The 18,871-nt window shown below is 53.4% G+C and overlaps 1 protein-coding gene across 7 annotated transcripts in view; it reads left to right on the plus strand.

The window, feature by feature from the left end:
- The window catches only part of TESMIN (testis expressed metallothionein like protein), a 41,400-nt gene extending 24,085 nt beyond the window's left edge, over positions 1–17,315 (plus strand). For 4 of the 7 annotated variants that reach the window (XM_049641771.1, XM_049641739.1, XM_049641735.1 and 1 more), the window contains 4 exons: positions 6,714–6,816; positions 9,449–9,586; positions 11,905–12,080; positions 12,471–13,451. In XM_049641771.1, the coding sequence (XP_049497728.1) occupies positions 6,714–6,816; positions 9,449–9,586; positions 11,905–12,080; positions 12,471–12,660 (607 nt within the window). In that variant the 3' untranslated portion in view covers positions 12,661–13,451. Of the gene's footprint in view, positions 1–6,713; positions 6,817–9,448; positions 9,587–11,904; positions 12,081–12,470; positions 13,452–16,954 lie in introns of those variants that run through there. The other 3 variants (XR_007460066.1, XR_007460065.1, XM_049641745.1) reach the window with 3 other exon arrangements.
- The last annotated feature ends 1,556 nt before the right edge of the window (positions 17,316–18,871 follow it).

Genomic DNA, 18,871 nt, shown 5'->3' on the forward strand with positions numbered 1-18,871 from the left:
GCATGAACGGGGGAGGGGCAGAGAGAGAGGGAGACACAGAATCGGAAGCAGGCTCCAGGCTCCGAGCCGTCAGCCCAGAGCCCGACTCGGGGCTCAAACTCACGGACCGCGAGATCGTGACCTGGCTGAAGTCGGACGCTTAACCGACTGCGCCACCCAGGCGCCCCCATACTGGTTCTCCACGGAGGCCGTACCACGTGACATTCCCACCAGGAACGCACAATACCACTTTATTTTGTAGTCTCGGATTACAGCTTTTTCTTTGCTGCTTTTTGCCTGATACCCGCTTCAGGAAATTAGCACTAACGGCCAAGGTGGAGGGAGTTGAAAGTGAGATTAGTTAAGAGGCTATCACAAGAGTGTGGAAGAGGTGGGGAAGACCTGAACTAAGGCAGGGAGGGTAGCAATGAAGGAAAAACCCAGAGACTTAAGAGACATTTCAGACGTGTACATTTACTCATTCAATCCCACAAATATTTTTGAACGCCTGTGGCTTCAGGACTGAGGAAGACCAACATGAACAATATAGTCATGGTCCCTGCCCTCTTGGCACTCACAGCCTGATGGCGGAGATGGGCGTGCATAAGATAATCATATCCATAAAGGTCGGCGTGGAAATACGGAAAATGTGGCAAAGGAGCAGTAATGGGTGTGTGCGGGTGGGCGGAGTTGACCAAGTGTGAAAGCCAGAGAAGCTTCCCTGAGGGAGGGGTGTTTGGATGAGGAGAGTTAATCAGGTGGAGGTGGATTGAAAGCGGGTGGCTAAGAGTGCTCTAGGCAGAGGAAACAGCAGGTGAAAAGGCCCTGGGGCAAGACAGGGAAGGGATACGGGGTTCTAGGAACAGAAGGGGGGCCAGTGCCACTGTTGGAGTATTCATATTCCAAAATCTGTAAATTGATCTAAACGTTCAGTAAAAAGAGAACTATTAAAGAAATCATGCTGCTGCTACAGAGTGGGGCACCACTTTTCAGTCATTAAAATGATGTATGAATCTTTTTACATGGGAAACACTCATAATATCGATAAGTAGTAAAAGCAAGTTGTCATAGTGATTCCTGATATTGGTAAGTAATAAAAGCACACTGAAACAGTCTATAGAATATGATCTTGCTTTTGTTTGTCTTTAACATGTGATCAAACAACATATGTTTATTTTGGTACGTTTAGTTTTAGAGAAAAAGTCTGAAATACGTTCACTGAATGATCATTTCTAGGGAGTGGGATTCTGGGTGATTGTAATTTTTTTCTTTTTGTGCTTATTTATACTGACACGCTTTTGTTCAACCAATGTCATTCACCTGTATAAAGATAAAATTAAAAAAAAAAAGACATTTCTGAGCCGGAATCAGCAGACTTGGTAACTCCTTGGGAAAAGAGAGAAAGAAAGGTAACTGTCAGAAGGGACTCAGGATTATTTTAGCGGTAGACGGCACCACGGATGCAGAGAGGGAGCACGGCTTGAGCAGGAAGTGGTGGGAGAAGATTGCAAGTTAAGGCTGGACACTGAGGTGGAGGTAGAAACATCTGAAAGGAAGTTGGAAATGCTGTTCCGGAACATAAGAGTGTTACAGCCCCTGAAGCAAACGTGCAGCGAAGGGGTCTTTGCATCTCCAGTGAGGAGGTCGTTGATTGCCTCTGAGAGCCAGTGGGGCAGAGAAGAAGGTCCGAGGGCAGTAGGGTAAAGGGTGAATGGGAGACGAGGAAGAACAAGCAGCAGATTTAGATAATCCTTTCATGCTGATGGCAGAAGAAGAAAACAAGGATTTTAGGGTAGGAGACAGAGCAGGTTTGGGGACAGAGATTTAAAAATCTTCAACTTAAAGTTAAAAAAAGCAGAGGGGCAAGAGTTAATCGATCAAACCACCCAGCAAAGTATGTAGGACAAGAGATGACATGTGCCTGGTCTGGATCTTGGTGAGTAAACATAGTTTGGGTATAAAATTCTAGATTATCAGTTTTCCTCTCAGAGCTTTGAAGATATAGTTCTACTGTTTTCCATGATTTCTAACAAAAGTACACTGTCAATCTAGGTAACCTGTCTTTCCTCTCTGGGGCTTTTAAGTTTTCCCTTTCGTCTTTGTTTTTTCTTTGTGTATGTCTTTTTGGGGGTTCGCTAAAGTTCTGAAATCAGTGGATCCACGACTTTTGACAGTTCTGGAACACTTACATGTGTCCTCACTGCACACAGTCTCTTCATCCTGTAATGCTAATCTGCCATTTTCTAGCCTAACTATCCACCGTTCCTCATAACCTTTTTTCTGTGTTAAAAAATTTTTTTTTTAATGTTTATTTATTTTTGAGAGAGACAGAGACAGAATGCGAGTGGGTTGGGGCAGAGAGAGAGGGAGGCACAGAATCTGAAGCAGGCTCCAGGCTCCGAGCTGTCAGCACAGAGCCTGACACGGGGCTCGAACTCACGAGCTAGGAGATCATGACCCGAGCCTAAGTCGGACACTCAACCGACTGAGCCACCCAGGCGCCCCTTTTTTTCTGTATTTTTAATCTCTTTGTTTATGATGCACCTCGATCTTAATTTCTTATCTTTCAGTTTATCCTTTTTCACTTTGAATTTAGTTATTATTTTTATTCAGATTGTACATACAGAGAGTTTGTTTTTTTTATTTTTATCTTTTTAAAATTTTTGTTTATTTTGAGAGAGAGAGAGAGAGAGAGAGAGAGAGAGAAAGAGCACACACAGAAGCGGAGAAGGGGCAGAGAGAGAGAGGAAGAGAGAGAATCCCAAGCAGGCTTCATTGACTCTGACAATGACTCTGACTCTGACTCTGACTCCACTGACAGTGCAGAGCCCAGCTTGGGGCCCCATCCCACCAACTGTGAGATCATGACCTGAGCTGAAATGAGGAGTCGGACGCTCACCCAACTGAGCCACCCAGGTGCCCTTATTTTTTTTATCTCTTTTAGATTTTATTTTTAAGTAATCTCTACACCCAACATGGGGCTCAAACTCACAACCCCAACATCAAGAGTTGCACGCTCCACTGACTAAACCAGCCAGGTGCCCCAACACACGTAGAGTCTAAAGAGCCAAATAATTCTACAAGGCTCGTGAGGAAAAATGGTAGCTCCCTGATAATTGTCCCTTATTTTCTGACCTCCAGGAATTTTCGACTCTCTTAACAGAGTCTTTTAATATTCGCCTCCATAAATGGAAGTAACCTACCTGCTTTGCTAAGCTCGGCTTTTCAACTTGGGAATAATCTCATTTCTGTACCGTGGAAGATGTGGGTTTGGCTGTTTCCGCCCTGCCACCCTGTCAGCTCCCCGCCACCATTTCCCACACCCAGACATCAGATGCCCGTGGTTAGATCAATAGTCTTTGTATTTCACAACTAGGAAAACACTACTCTCTGTGGACCTTGGTTAATTTCCTTTCCTGCCCTTCTTCATCTTTTCCCTTGAGTTAATACTTGGTACTCAGCTTTCTATGTACATGACACTAACTTAAACCTTAAACTGCGCTCTGGGTATTTAACTGTCTTCCCGCCATGCTTCCCACCATTTAACTGTCTTCCCGCCATGGACAGTGTGGCTTCCAGGCCTGATGCGCAGCTCTGACCTTGGACTCCCCTCTGCCGCCACGCCCAGGACTTCCTCTGTGTCCTCCTCAAGTCTGATTCCCCGGCTCCTGGATCCCCCTTGTCGTCCTCATTTGACTCAGTGCGTTGTTTGACATAGCGCATCCTCCGGGGCGTCCTTTGAGAGGGTGCAGAGAGATCGTCCCATGTCTAAAGCCGTCAGAGCCCGTCCTCCACGCCTAGATGGTTATTTTGGGGTTGGAGTTCCAACTTTAGTTCAACTTCAGTTTTTCCTCGGAATTTGGAAGGCTTTGTCATCTTTTCTTCTAGTTTCCGGTGTTGCCATTGAACTTTTGACAGCATTCTCATTCTTGCTGCCTGTACGAAATCCGTTTTACTCTTTCTAGAACCTCATAGGATCCCGTCTGTGTTCCCGGTGCTCTGAAACTGGGTGATGAAGTCTTGCTTCGGGTCTCTTTCACCTCTTGCGCTGGCCACTTGGCAGTCCTTTTACTCTGAAGAGACGTGCCCCTTAGTTCTGAGAAATGTTCCTAAATTATTTTCTGCCCTTCATTATTTTCTTAAGGTATATTTATTTATTTTGAGAGAGAGAGAGAGAGAGAGCACGTGCGTGTGCATGAGCGGGGGAGGGGCAGAGAGAGAGGGAGAGAGAGAGTCCCAAGCAGGCTCCACACTGTCAGCGTGGAGCCCGAGGTGGGGCTCGATCCCATGAACCGTGAGATCGTGACCTGAGCTGAAATCGAGAGTCGGTCACTTAACTGACTGAGCCACCCAGGGGCCCATCTGCCCCTTTGTTCGTAAAACTCTTCTCTTTCCGGGCCTCTAATTATGAAAATTTTGGACCTAGAAAACTCATCCTGTGTTTTCCCTTCCCTTTTTTGGTGGGCGCTCTAGTTTTCATGCCGTCTGTTAAGGTAGGTAATCCTCTCATATGATTGCTTCTTTGTTTTTCAGAACATCATTTTTATACTCTGGGTTTTTTTAAGTATCATTTTCTTGTTTCTTAATTTGTCCAAAGCCGTTGATGCCCTCGCTCCCCCAGTTTCCGTTTAGTCCTCTGTCTTTCAGGTCAAAATGTTCCCTGAAATGTGTGCGGATCTCCGGCTGTCACGCTGCTCACACTTAAGAACGAGGCGTAAGCTGCCTGGGGACTCTCCGTGCATCAGTGGGGACCTGCTCACTGTGGCCGCACCGTCGGGCCGTGTGACTAAGCCATCTGTCTGTTGGGAGACTTCACTGCGGGACCCTCCCTCCCTGTGTGTCGTTCTGGGCTGGCTGGGGTCCTCGGAGAAGGCTTCTCCAGGGTGGTGCTAGGATCCTAGGGGCCACGGGGCTCCACATCCACCTTTCCTCCTTTGATCCGTTGTGATCCCCCAGCCCTCACTTGTTTTACCCCAGAGAGTAATTTCGGTCTCTGGCCACGGTGGTGGAGAGGGCGGAGGGTGCTGGAAGGGGGCAGGAGCCTGGGGCCCGCTCCCCCCAAAATAGCATTTCCACGAGTTCTCTTCCCATCCCACCCTCCTGCGCTCCCGCCCCAGAGCAGCCTCTGGGCCCCCTGCTTCCCAGTCTTCAGAGCTGGCGCGCTCTTGAGTCAGTTCTCGGTACCTCTCTCCTCTGCTTTCCAGCCTCCTCCTCCTCTTCTCTCTGTCCCAGTGGAGTAGATGATTTGTGGGGAGTTTGCCCTTTAAGGGTCTGTGCTTTTTATGGGCGTGTGTGTGTGTGTGTGTGTGTGTGTGTGTGTGTGTGTCTGGTGCACCTCCCACCTTTGGTAGCCTGGATTTTGTCTTCTGTCTCCTGAATGAGCAGGCTCTGGGTCACCAGGGACCAGCAGATGCCCCAGGACAACCCTTAGCAGCCACAGAGCCATGCCCCCCCCCCCCCCCCCCCCACCCCCCCCAAGTTTGCAGTTTCTTCTTCCTCTTCTTTTTTTCTTTTTAAACTTATTTTCGAGACAGAGAGAGACAGAGGTGAGCAGGGGAGGGGCAGAGAGAGAGGGAGACAAAGAATCCGAAGCAGGCTCCACAGAGCCCGACACGGGACTCGAACTCACGAACCTTGAGCTCACGACCTGAGCCGAAGTCGGACGCCGAACCGACTGAGCCCCCCAGGCGCCCCTGCAGTTTCCTCTTTATTTCACCTCTGATGAGCTCTTGTACTCTCCTCTTGGCTTGACATGCATATAAAAATATTATTTAAGAAAGTTAAAACCGTACACGATAAAAGGATAATGTTTATGAATTCCGTAACGGTGAGGTTTGTACGGACATCCGGCCACCGCGGTGTCCAACAGAGGCCCCTCCCGGCCTCACCCAGCACTGGACGGGAAGCAGGGCCACACGCTGTCCCAGCTCCCCTGGGCGACCCCTTGAGACCGCCAGCTTAGATGCCATGACTCAAGACGCTGGCCACAAATAACCCGCAGCGGAAAATGTGGGGACCTGGCGGCAGAGCTGGTGTGACAGACGCATTTGAAGCCCTCGTCAATGCCTCATGCTCTTGGAAGAGACCGCTGTGGGACCCGTCCGGGAGGAGAACTTGCGAAACCTCCCCGGGGGGCCGGTTATGGGCAAGACGGTGGGAGTCCGTGCCTCGACACTGAGTTCCCACGCGAGGCGAGGAAGGCGTCTCAGCGCGCAAGCCACAGGCCCAGCCACGCTGACCGCTCTGCGAGGTCGTCAGCACGGCCACCTGTCACCGGCCGTTGCCTTTACGACTCCCGGAATCCCGGGACGCAGTGGCCGCGGTCTGGGAGGGATTCCGCCACCAAAGCTGTTCTGCAGAGCGGGGATCCACGAACGCCCTCCCGTTACGGCGGGGGGTGACATGCGTGTGTCTCCTGCTCGCCAGCGGGGGCCGCTCCTGGGGGCGGGGGGCGCCGGCGGGCGCCCGGGCAGGGGTGGGGGCAGCGACTGACGGCGTCCGGGAGATCGTTTTGCTTTGCAGACTCCTACATTACGAAGCGAGTGGCTCTGACTAGTTCCTCTCTGTCCCCTTGGCCACTGGAGGGCATCTCCCCGGGTTGTAGCTCTCACCAGGAAGGCGTCAGAGGCGTCTAAGCGGCAGCCGTGTGGACGGCAGCACGCCGGCCCCTTCCCCGTGCCCGCTGCTGTCGATGGCGATCGCGGCCTCTGAGCCGCCGTGTCGTTGCTTCGCAGGTACTGCGATTGCTTTGCCAGCGGGGACTTTTGCCACGACTGCAACTGTAACAACTGCTGCAACAACCTGCGTCACGAAGTCCAGCGGTTCAAGGCCATCAAGGTGACCATTTCCCCACTGACTCCGCGCATTCTAACAGTGCCTAAAAGTGCTTGAGAGGGGCGCCGGGGAGGCTCAGTGGGCCGAGGGTCCGACTGTTGGTTTCGGCTCAGGTCACGACCCCAGGGCCGTGGGATCGAGCGCCAGGTCGGGCTCCACTCTGAGCGTGGAACCTGCTTGGGAGTCTCTCTCTGCCTCTCCTTCTGCCCCTCGCCCTGCTCTTTCACGAATGAACGAACGAACGAATGAATGAATGAATGAATCATACACGTGCATGAGATAGTCACAGAACTTACCTCCCGAGATCCCTGAGGGTGGGGCATTGGCTCTCGAGAGAGCTGTCGGGAGAGCGGCAGTCAGAGAAAGATCTTTATTCCCCACCGTGTGGGATGGCTTCGGTGGAGGTTCTGATTCAAGAGCGTGCAGGTGTCCACTTTGTCCTCATTTGGGGTTTGGAGATTTGAGTCCTAAACTCAATCGTGCAGGAGACAGGCCGAGCTTGGAGGGTGGCGTCTGAGAGGGGTAGAAGCCGGCTGGACGAGAGCTGGCTGGGGCTCTCAGCCACGACACGTGCCCGGTGTTTATTCTCTGTGGCTTCCGGGTGAAGGGGGGGCATCTGGGCTTTCCTCGGGGGGCCACGGCGGCTCCGTGGCCCCGCGTGCGCTACAGGCCAGATGCGGGAGCTCGTGGCTCACCCCTTCCCGTGGGCATCAAAGATCATCAGAGAAGGGAGGACAGTCAGGCGTGGGGCCTGACGTTTTGGTGCCCCCGGTTTACAAAGGGAAGTCACGGGCCGTCGCGTGTCGCCTTGAGACTGTCATGCTCCGTTTTGTCCCTACGATAATTTAATTCCCCTCTTGGATTATAGACAGGTCACTTGAAAATATCTTACCCAATTTGATAGAGCCAGAGCCATGGGACGGAAGAGAATGATGATGCCGCTAAACTTCGGCGGTGTGGCATTTTCTTTAGGGCTGAAAGGTATTGTCTACAGCTAAAAGTGTATAAAGTTTTATTTAAAAAGTGTTGGAATTCGGGGGGCACCCGGGTGGCCCAGTCGGTTGAGCATCGGACTCGTGACTTTGGCTCGGGTCTCGATCCCGGGGTCGTGGGATCGCGCCCCACATCAGGCTCTGCGCTTAGGATTCTCTCTCTCCCTCTGCCCCTCTCCCCTGCTTGTGCATGCTTCTCTCTCAAATTTAAAACAAAAATGTGTTTTTGAAAGCGTTGGCATTTTCAGGCATCGCTGGTAGGAACATAAGATGGTACAAGCACGTGGGGAAATCGTGTGGCAGTAGTTTCCGCAGCGGGACCTTTGCACGTGCTATGAGCCAGCAGTGTTGTTCCTGAACACAGGGGCACCGGAAGCGTGCGTGAGCACGCGTGCCCCACCGGGGACAGCCCGGTGTCGGTCAGTGGTAGAGTGGGAGAGAGCGGACGGTGAGAAGAAGAAGGTGAGTCTCGTGGGCGCCGTGCTGCTGATGCTCGCGTGGGGACAGCAGAGGAGGTCGGCACGGGGGTCCCCACCGGGTGTGTTGACGGGAGGGGAGTCACGGGGAGCCTCTGGGGCTGGGTCGTGCGCCATTCGTGACACCCCGCTGTCCCCCGGTCTCGCTCCAGGCCATGTTGCCCAGGGGACCCTCTGCAGCGACGGGAGGGTCTTGTCAGACAGCACAGACCCTACGTGTTACCCCGTGGCTGGGGGGAGGGGAGAGAGGAGGGCAGGGCTGCTGCCGTGACTTGCCTGGTGCTCGAATTGGCCTGAGTGACTTTGTCTGTTGGCTGTTGTTTTTTTAATGTTTTCATTTTTTATTTTTGAGAGACAGAGAGAGACAGAGCACAAGCAGGGGAGGGGCAGAGGGAGAGGGAGACCCAGAATGGGAAGCGGGCCCCGGGCTCCGGGCTGTCCGCACAGAGCCCGACGCGGGGCTCGAACCCATGAGCCCACGAACCGCGAGATCACGACCTGAGCCGACGTCGGACCCCCAGGCGCTGCTGTACCCAATCACTTCGTTAAAAACACTATGCCCGCATTTGTCTGTGTAGATAGATAGCGGAAAGATGGATAAAAAGTTAGAGCGGCCAGGATAAAAAGCCCAGTGAGCGCGTCGTGCGAGCAGGACGGGGCCCAGTGGTGGGGCCCCGGGCTGGGCGACCCCCTTCCGTCCCTTGCCATTTACTACTTAAGCTCTCGGGCCTCAGTTTCTTCATCTGTGAGACAGAAACAACGGTGGGGTTTACTTCCCGGGGCCGCTGTGAGGACACAAACCCCCCGGAAAGGTGCCCGGAACACGGTAGATGTTCAGTACGCCGTTAGCACAGCGCCACCTTCCTCGCTGTCTCGGGACAAACGTGCCGGGAAGGAGACACGGCTACGGGGACACAATCATCCTGTTCGCGTCTTTACCATCCAGCTGTTGTACAGTAACGGTTGATGTACAGGACCTTGAACCTCGGGGCAGCAGTGGGGCGGGGCGGGGGGGGGGCGAGCCGGGGGGAAGGCAGTGCCTTCAAGCGCGTGTGTGTGTGTTGGAACAGAGCACGGGGGCCCTTCCTGGAGCCCCTGTCAGTCTCGCGGAACGTTCTCTTGCCAGAATGGAGGGCACCTGACGGAGTTTTGTGTTTTCCGCCTCAGGCATGTCTCGATAGAAACCCAGAAGCTTTCCAACCAAAGATTGGGAAGGGGAAGCCGGGCGACGTGAAGCCTCGACACAACAAAGGCTGTAACTGCAGGAGGTCAGGCTGCCTCAAGAATTACTGTGAGTGCTACGAGGTCAGTCACTCTTCCCCGGGGCTGGTAGAAAAACCAACAGGTCGGTCTCTGGGCCTCAGTAACCCCTGCGGTTGAAAGAATTGTTTCTCACTGTAATTCAAAAAGAATTGTTCTTACTGTAATTCAAAAAGAAGTCGGGTTTCGTTCGCTTCCCCCTAAGGTTTCTGTCGTGCACTCGTGTTAATCCGCATGAATTTCTCGACGACCAGCCATGCTTTCCGGGTCAAGCAAATGAACCCGGGGCCCCTTCGGGAACCGGTCGCCCGCTCCCAGCCCAGCCCCCGGCGCCCAGCGGAGGCCGCCCGCCGCCCGGCCCTTCCCGCTCTGTGCAGGCCCTGCCTGGCAGAGCTGGGTGCCCAGGCCGGGCGCTCAGAGCCCAGAGCGGGCGGCGGGCCCTGGCCGCCGGCCAGATGCTGGGACACAGCGGTGCAGACCGAGTTCCCGGACGAACCCGTTTCTCAGGGGTTCGGTGGCCGTGGAGGGACTTGCTCCCGCCCTGTGGTTTCCCCTTTCCTGCCGCCTTTTCTGTCTCCTTTCTTGGTGTTGGAGGACAGGGAGGCAGAGGAAGGAGCCCGCGAGTCCCAGCAGCAAAACAGCCAGGAAACCCTCCCTCGAAAGGCTCTCCTTTGGTTTGCTTGCCGTCTCTGGGGGGCGCCTGTGAAGTTTACTTTTATTTATTTATTATTTTAATTAAAAAAAATTTTTTTTTTAACGTTCATTTATTTTTGAGACAGAGAGAGACAGAGCATGAACGGGGGAGGGGCAGAGAGAGAGGGAGACACAGAATCCGAAACAGGCTCCAGGCTCTGAGCTGTCGGCAGAGAGCCCGACGCGGGGCTCGAACTCACGGACCGCGAGATCGTGACCTGAGCCGAAGTCGGGCGCTTAACCGACCGAGCCACCCAGGCGCCCCTGAAGTTTACTTTTAAAAGGTAGTCACAGATGGTCAGCCTTCAGAAGACTCCTTGTGGTTCCGGGGACACATGTTGGAAGATCTGAGTGAGCAGACCTAGCCATCCCCCGGCTAGGATTTTGCAGATACGGTCAGAGGTACTGCAGAGATGCCGAATTCAGCCAGCGAGTGGCATCGCCCCAGCAGAAGGATCTCCAGGCGCGGACGGCACCTCCAGCCGCCCTCCACGGTGCCCTCCCTGCCGCCGGAGACAGTGAGTCGCCCGTTTTCCGGAGGCCCAAGCAGATGTCCCGTATTCTCCAGAGTAGACTGGAAATCCTGAAAGGCCTCTTGCTCAAGACACCCAGAGGTGTAGGTAAAACACAATGGATTCCTCTTGACGTGCGTCTCTGAGCTGAAGAGAACAAAAGGAAATCCCAGCAGCGGAAACAAAGAGGGGGCCGGGAACCATAGCGCTGGGCAGGCCGGCGTCCAGACCGCCCAGTCGGCATGAGAAGGGGTCACCGGCTGGCCGGGCCGGCTGCCCTGCGACAAGAAACACAAGAAAGTCCGCCCACGAGTAAGCAGGAAGGGCCTCTCCCAGAACACCCACCCCAGGCCTGCCCTCGGGGGGTCTCAGACCCCACCCACCTACACGAGCTGGGCCACAGCAGGGCCAGCGCCACTGGGGCCCGCCTGGGGGGGGGGGGGGGCGTTCCAAATCACCGCAGTCAGGCAGCCAAACGAAGGTTTTGGCTTCCCAAGCGCATAGAAAAGTCGTGTCTAGGGGCGCCTGGGTGGCGCAGTCGGTTAAGCGTCCGACTTCAGCCAGGTCACGATCTCGCGGTCCGTGAGTTCGAGCCCCGTGTCAGGCTCTGGGCTGATGGCTCGGAGCCTGCAGCCTGTTTCCGATTCTGTGTCTCCCTCTCTCTCTGCCCCTCCCCCGTTCATGCTCTGTCTCTCTCTGTCCCAAAAATAAATTAAAAAAAAAAAGAAAAGTCGTGTCTATATTACACGTGGTCTGGTAAGTGTGCCGTAGCCTGGGGTCGAAAGCACAACGTCCACGCCTCCGTTAAGAAATGCTTTGTTGGGAAAAAGTGCCCACTGCCATCTGAGTGCTGGGACGCCCTCACTGCTCACAGAGCGCCGTCACAAAAACGTCAAGGCAACGACGAGAGAATGACCGAAATGCGACGCCGAGACACGAAGTGAGCCAATGCCGTTGGAAAAACTGTGTCGACAAACAATTAGGTCAAAAAACTGACCCTGGACGGGACGCAGGGTCACCGCAAAGCCTCCGTTTGTGAAAAAGGCAGTATCTGCCGCGCACACGCCCACACGCTGTTATTTAAGGTCCGTGCAGAATGTGTTGCTTTTTGCCGAATTGCGAGCAGTCTAATTTCACTGAAGCGTTTTGTCTTACCAGGCCAAAATTATGTGTTCTTCTATTTGCAAATGCATTGGTTGCAAAAATTACGAAGAAGGCCCAGAACGGAAAACCCTAATGAGCATGCCCTACCATCCGGACGCTGGAGGGTTTGAAGGCAGCCCTCATTTGTCACCAACTGAATCCGCAGGACTGCCGCAGTTCAGAAAAGACAGGTAGGTGCCGTGAACCCGCCGTCCCAAGAGGGGAAGCAGGTGAATTCGAGGAGAGTCGGTCTATACACTTGGAAAGAAAGTGCGTGTGTCCAGGGGGTGGGTGCGAGGGACGGGGAGGACCGGCAGCCCCCCGGCTTGACCGGCCCTAGATGTCACCCCGTGTTTCCTCGGGGGGGGGGGGGGGCCCTGCCAAGACCGCTGTGTCCGACCTGTCCTCTATGTAAGTGGGTCGTCTGTTTTCGTCCTCGCTGAGTTACCTGCTCTGTGCGGGAGCCGGTGACGTTCTTTAACATACCAGGACGGGGGTCCCCTTGAACGTCTCAGGTGTCGCAGACACCCGCTGGGTCTGGAGTTCAGGACCGCGGCCCGTAACCGCCGTGTCTCTGCCAGGCGGCCCTCGTGCATCTCCTGGGAGGTGGTGGAAGGCACGTGCTCCTGCCTGCTGGCCCAGGGCGAGGAGGCCGAGAAGGAGCGCTGCTCGGAACGCCTGGCGGAGCAGATGATCCTGGAGGAGTTCGGGAGGTGCCTGTCCCAGATCCTCCGGATGGAGTTTCAATCCAAAGGGTTGGAAATCGAGTAGAGTTCGGTGGAGAAAACTCTGAAGGCACAGAGACGTCGTCTGGATGTGCCGGGGGGAGGCGAGCCCGAGTTTGGAAGGGTTGTTTAAGGGGCTGCGGGGAAGGGGGGCAGCTTTCCGTCCGCATCAGGGCGCCGAGGGGGCTGGCGCAGGGGCCGAGGGTCTCGGCGATCATAAGCCCCCTTTTTGAGGAAGCGCGGACGTGGCACGCTGCTGTGTGGCCCTGGGGAGAGAGCGAGGACTCCTGCGATGTTGGGAGAAGCCTCTGCCCCGACGCCGAGGGAGGGAGGGTTGAAGGCTCTGCGGAGAAGTCTGTCCGTTCCTCCTGACTTCACCCCGTCTGGGCGGTTTTCCTCTGGAGGCTTCTCTGCCTAAAGAGCCACGGTGAGTTTTCACTAGTAGTATTTTGAAATTAACTCTCCAGATGGGCTGCTAAGATACAACTCAGACTAGAGACGTACTGAATACCTTGAGGCGTCCCTGAGCGTGGACACTTTCCCAGGGTCGCCCGCAAACTCTCCGTCTCTCTCAGGGCCCCCGTGAAACGCAGGCGGTGGGGTTGCGGGTTATGGGACCAAAAACTATCTAGTTTCTTAGGTGTTTTCATTGGGTTGTGGAAAAGCTGTATCATCCAGTTAACTTTCTCCCTAGTTACTGTTCTAATATTATTATTGTTCGTTAAAATACGGTTAAGATAACTGGTTTGCAGAAACCGGCAGGTGAGATTGGTTAGTAAGTGGACTCTCTTTTGGTTCTGTTGTAAAAAGCAAAGAGGATTAAAATTTTCAAATGCCTCCCCTTGTTGTAATTAACTCGGTCAGTGAACATATATACCCGGCAGGTGTCCGTGTTTATTGACAGTGTCGGGCCCTCGGAGCTCGTTTAGGAAGCTCGTTTACAAGCCGAGCGGTGCCGGAAGCGCGGAGCCCTTGGAACAGCAAGTTCCGACGGGGAACCACAGAGCGGGAGGGAAACACTGAGTTCTCGGCCACTTCTTTCCCCCTCTGGCCCCTTGGGATGGAGACTGCGTGGGCACAGTCCAGGGGCAGAGACGAGCACCGCCCGGGGATGGTGGGGGGCTGTCCCCAGGCTGGTGCCCCGTTGTCCGGGTGCATCCGGGGCGGAGCTGGAGGGGTGCGGGGGTGGGGGGTGGGGGGAGCCCCGCCCACTTCACCCCTGGGGCTGGGAGGGGCCTGAAACGGGCTTCCGACCCCTTCCTGGAGGGTGGCTTGCCTTCTGCGTCGCTCCCCAAGTGCGGCCCACGGCATTCTCTGCAGGCCAAGGCCACACCGCTTTTAGGAAATTCAGCATGAGGAGGGAAAACCGGAGCAGAGTTGCGTGCGAAGCCAGCCCAGAGGCATAAGTAGCACGACTAAAAAGATACAACATTACGTCTATTGTTGCGGGTAGAGAGCCAGTGCCTTGTAAAACTACATAAAAATAAAAATAACGCGTCCTCGTCTGTGGGTGTGGCTTTGCACAGTGTCTGTCCTGTACTACGTGACTTGGCCACCTCTGTGATTAGGGTTAGATTATCCGGAGGTTTTGGGGGGTGGTTTTTTTGTCATTTAATTCAATTCGGACACTAACCGCCTGGACTTAGGGGCAGATCGCACAAGGCCCTCGGGGCCGGCCCCCATTCGGACACCAGTCACGGCACGGGGTCCCCGGGTAACCCACACCTCTGTCTGCCTTGGCCGCAGGCGGCAGTTCCCAGGGCCGCTCCTCGGGTCTGAGCATTTGCTGTAACAGCCCAAGAGCTCAGGGAGACGCTTTTGTTACTATCCCACTTTATTATAAAGGACACAGATGGACAGCCAGATGAAGTACATTGCGGAGGGAGGGGGGTTCAGCAGGGCCCTTTACAGATCCCTGCACCACCACCTGGAACTCTCCCACGGTTGGCCGAAGGCCAGCGGGGATGCAGCTTGAAACCACAATAGACAGGGGCGCCCGGGGGGCTCAGTGGGTTAAGCATCCGACTTCAATTCAGGCCACGATCTCACGGTTCGTGGGTTCGAGCCCCGCGTCGGGCTCTGTGCTGACAGCTCGGAGCCCGGAGCCTGCTTCGGATTGTGTCTCCCTCTCTCTCTCTCTGCCCCTCCCCTGCTCGCGCTCTGTCTCTCAAAAATGTATAAAAACGTTACATTATAAAAAAAACAAAACTCGCCACAGACAAATTATCGTATGAGCCACGTTGGAATATTGGTCTAGGGACTTGAAGGTGGAACTTTCATCTGAGAGAAAAATGGCGCCCGGGGAATCGGCTTGGGGAGCATACGACGCGGAGCATTGTCTGTGTATCTTTTTCGGTGAGGCGTCTGTCCAGGTCTTTTGCCCATCTTCTAATTGGGCCGTTCATTTTCTCACTGCTGAGTCTTTAGAGTTCTTCGTGTATTTTGGAAGACGGTCCTTTATCAGATGTGTCCTTTGCAAAGATTTTCTCCCGGTCAGTGGCTTGTCTTCTCGTTCGCTCAATAGTGGCCTTTGCCGAGCAGGAGTCTTACATTTTAACGAAGTCCCAGCTCATCACTTATTATTATTATTATTTCTTTATGGATCATGACTTTGGTGTTGTATCTAAAAAGTCATCGCCATACTCCAAGTCATCTAGATTTTCTACGTTACCTAATAGCTTTCCAGTTTTGCGTTTCACATTCATGCGTAAGGTCTGCTTCGGGCTAATTTTTGTGACGAGTGTAAGATCTGTGTCTAGATTCCTTTCTTTGCATGTGGACGTCCAGCTGTTCCACCAGCATTGCTTGAAAAGACTCTCCTTTCTCCATCATGTTGCCCTTGCTTCTTTGTCAAAGAGCAGCTAACATTATATAGGTGGGTCTGTTTCCGGGCTCTCTATCCTATCCCATCGGTCTACTTTCTTTTGCCGACACCACACTGTCCCGAGTACCGTGGCTTTGTGGTAAATCTTGAAGGCAGGGAGTGTCAGTCCTTCAGCTTTGTTCTTTTCCTTGAATATTGTGCTGGATATTTCCCTTTTCCACGTTATTGGGTTTGATTTGCTAATGTTTTGTTGAGGATTTTACGTCTATGTTTATGAGAGATCCTGGTCTGTAGTTTTCTTGTAATGTCTCTGGTTTTGGTATTAGGGTGATACCAGCCTCATAGAACGAGTTAGGATGTACTTCCTCTGCTCCTACCTCCGGGAAGAGATTGTAAAGACTTGGACTAATTTTTTCTTTAAATGTTTGGTAGAATTCACTTGTGAACTAAATATTAGGGCCCTAAATACGCGTGTTTCAATAGCTTAAAAAAACTAAACTTTTCATTTCGAGGTAATTGTAGATTCACAGGTATTTGTAAGAAATGATGCAGACAGATGCTGGGTATCCTTTACCAAGTTTTCCCTAAAGGTAACGCCTTGCAGGATGTCACGACCAGGGTACTGACATGGACACAGCCAAGATGCAGAGCGTTTCCACCTCCTCGAGGGTCCCCAGGTCACTCTTTAGAGCCACGCCCATTGTCCCCCTTTCCCCCACCCCCTTCCTACCCCATTTCAGGAACGCTATCTAAATGGGGTCATATAGTATGTAACTTTCTAGGATTCGGTTTCACTCGGAAGAATTCTCTGGAGATTCATCTGGGTTGGTGCACGTCTCAGCAGCCCGTTACTTTTTCTTGCCGAGGGTTGGGTGCGTGGTGTGGATGGATGGGGGTTTAACCGTTCACCCACTGAGGGGCATCTGGGCTGCTTCCGGTTTTTTGCTGTGATGAATAAAGCTACCGCGAACGCCTGTGCAGGCTGTGTGCAAGTCTCGTGTGAAGGTGAGTTTTCTCTCGTCTGGATGAAATGCACAGGGGTGTCCTTGCTGGGCTGACTGGTAGCCACGTGTTTCCTTTGTAGAGAAACTGCCAAGCCGTCTTCCACAGTGGCTGTACCATTTCACGGTCCCGCCGGCAGGGGGCGGGCGATCACTTTGCCTGCGCTTTTGCCACCATTTGGCGGTAACCGCCACTTTTTAATTTTGGCCGTCTTGATACATGTTTCGTGGAATCTCATTGTGGTTTTCATTTTCATCCCCCCGCTGACTAATGTTGAACATCTTTTCCTGTGTTTGTTTTCCATCTGTGTATCATCTTCAGTGACGTGTCTGTTCATGTACGTTGCCCATTTTTAAAATCGGATTTTTTGTTTTCTTTACTGTTGGGTTTGGAGAGTCCTTTATATGCTTCAGGGAAACGTATCGTCGGCGGGATGGATCCCTTGATGGGACGGGTGGTTCGCAAAGATTTTCCCCAAGCCTTTAGTTTACCTTTTCCTCCTCTTCCTTGATAGGAATTATGTTAACCCACACATCAACTTGGACAGAGTCAGCGCCTTTCCTCTGTTGAGAAGACAGAAAACCCAGAACTCACCACTGTCTTATCCTGGGGTCCCGAGGTCTGCCTTCTTCTTGACCTTTTCAGAGTCTTAGTTTGGTTTATACAGAATGCCCAGGGCTTTTTGTTGTGTTTAGCAAGAGGATGAGACAGAAGTACGTCCGCTCTGTCTTCCTGAAAGCGGAAATCAGCAAACTTTTCCTTACAAGTTGGAGCAGAGGCCTTCTTAGTTTGTTTCATGAATAAAATGGGGTAAAATCCAGACTGCAAAGTGGAGCACGGAACCTCTTGTTTAGCAGCGTATTAAAAATAAGTTCATGGGCTGCACGTTAGAGTGATGGCTTCCATTCTTTTGGTCTTTCTGAGGCTCTGCTCCTGCACTAGGACTCCCTTAGCACCACCCCCCCCCCCCCGCCCCCGCCACCTCTCCCCTTCTTCCTTTCCCGGGGTCCTCAAGAGCAAGACTTTGGGCAGACCAGCGACACCACAACGTCTCCCAGTCCCTCCCTGGGGGAAGTTGACAGGTGTGGTCCCTGGCCAGCCGCAGCCGAATCACCAGGTTCTGGCCCTGGAGCAGGACTCTGGCACACAGAGTCGTGACACGGAGTCGAGGCCTTTCTTCCCAGGAAGCAACTTCGTTTGTGCCGGCACGGGCTCGGAGGGTTGTACCCAAAAAACGGAGCCCCGAGCCCCGCGTGGTGTCTTTTATGCGTCTTCTACTTCCTTGTCTCCCATATATGGGTGACGGGGTGGTCTCAAGTTGCGGGGTCGTGCGGGATGTCACGGATGCACATAGCCAGGTTGCCCTTCCTTATCTTGAGGTCTTTTCTCATCACGCTCCTTAGGAAGGGGCTCTATCACATCCGCCCCTTTGATGCTCCGACCCCCCTAGTTTGGGTCCAGGAGCATCATGTTGGTTTAGAGGTTTCTATTTCCAGAACATCACATGCGTGGCCGTTTTCCTTCAGACCATTGTCTCAATGAGACTGGAGACGGACCGTATACAGGGGCGCTGGGCAAGCTAGGATTAAGCAAGCTCCCCACATCAGGAGGATAATTCCCATGAGGGTTTCGAATCTCCCGAGAGTCGAAAACCATCCTCCGAATAACTCTCCGGGGCCCCGGCCGTCCCAGGTCCAGAGTGGGACATGAGCAACCTTTCTCATTCCATCGGTGATCTCCTCTGCGACTTTTCCTTCCTCGTCTGTAGGCAGCAGTGGCTCAGGTTAAAGTTTCTGCAGACTCCTCCCTCCAAAGCAAGCAGGTGATCTAAGGCCGAGCGATTTTGATAGATGGCGTTGCTGCTTGGCTAGTAAGGGAAGAGCTCTGGCGGTTTCACTGCTTATCATTTCTACGACTGCCTGCAGCCTGATTATGCGGGTTAGCATGCAAAGGAGTATGTGGTGGCCCCAGGACCGTCCTCTGCCCAGGCGGCAGGGCCATAATATTGGGTTCTAGGCTGGGGAGGCCACTCGTTACCTGTCCAGTGGCCAGTTTGTGGGGCACTTCGTTTCCTTTGAGTCTCCCTGTCCCCCTACACGTGGAACCCCCCAAACGTTCCCCTCTGGCAAGTGGGAGCAGGAAGAAAGATGGATGGATAGTCCCCGGCACACCCATGACCCTGACCAGCCTGCGGGAAGTACCATACAGGCTGTCCTCCCACATACCCAGAACAGTCCACCTGGGGCCCGCCATTCGACGGCGTGTCGACATTGTCCCAGGCCTCTCGGAGATGAGAAAGGTTAGACGAGGGGTGGGGATCTGGCTCAAGGTGATCTGGGGGTCCCCCCACCTTTGGGTTTCCCGGGTGGTTGAGTTATCAAATCTTTGGCCTAGCTGTGTTAAGTTTCTTTTTTTTTTTTTTTTTCCAACG

This window comes from Panthera uncia, chromosome D1 (assembly GCF_023721935.1).
Source record: "Panthera uncia isolate 11264 chromosome D1, Puncia_PCG_1.0, whole genome shotgun sequence".
Lineage (NCBI taxonomy): Eukaryota > Metazoa > Chordata > Mammalia > Carnivora > Felidae > Panthera > Panthera uncia.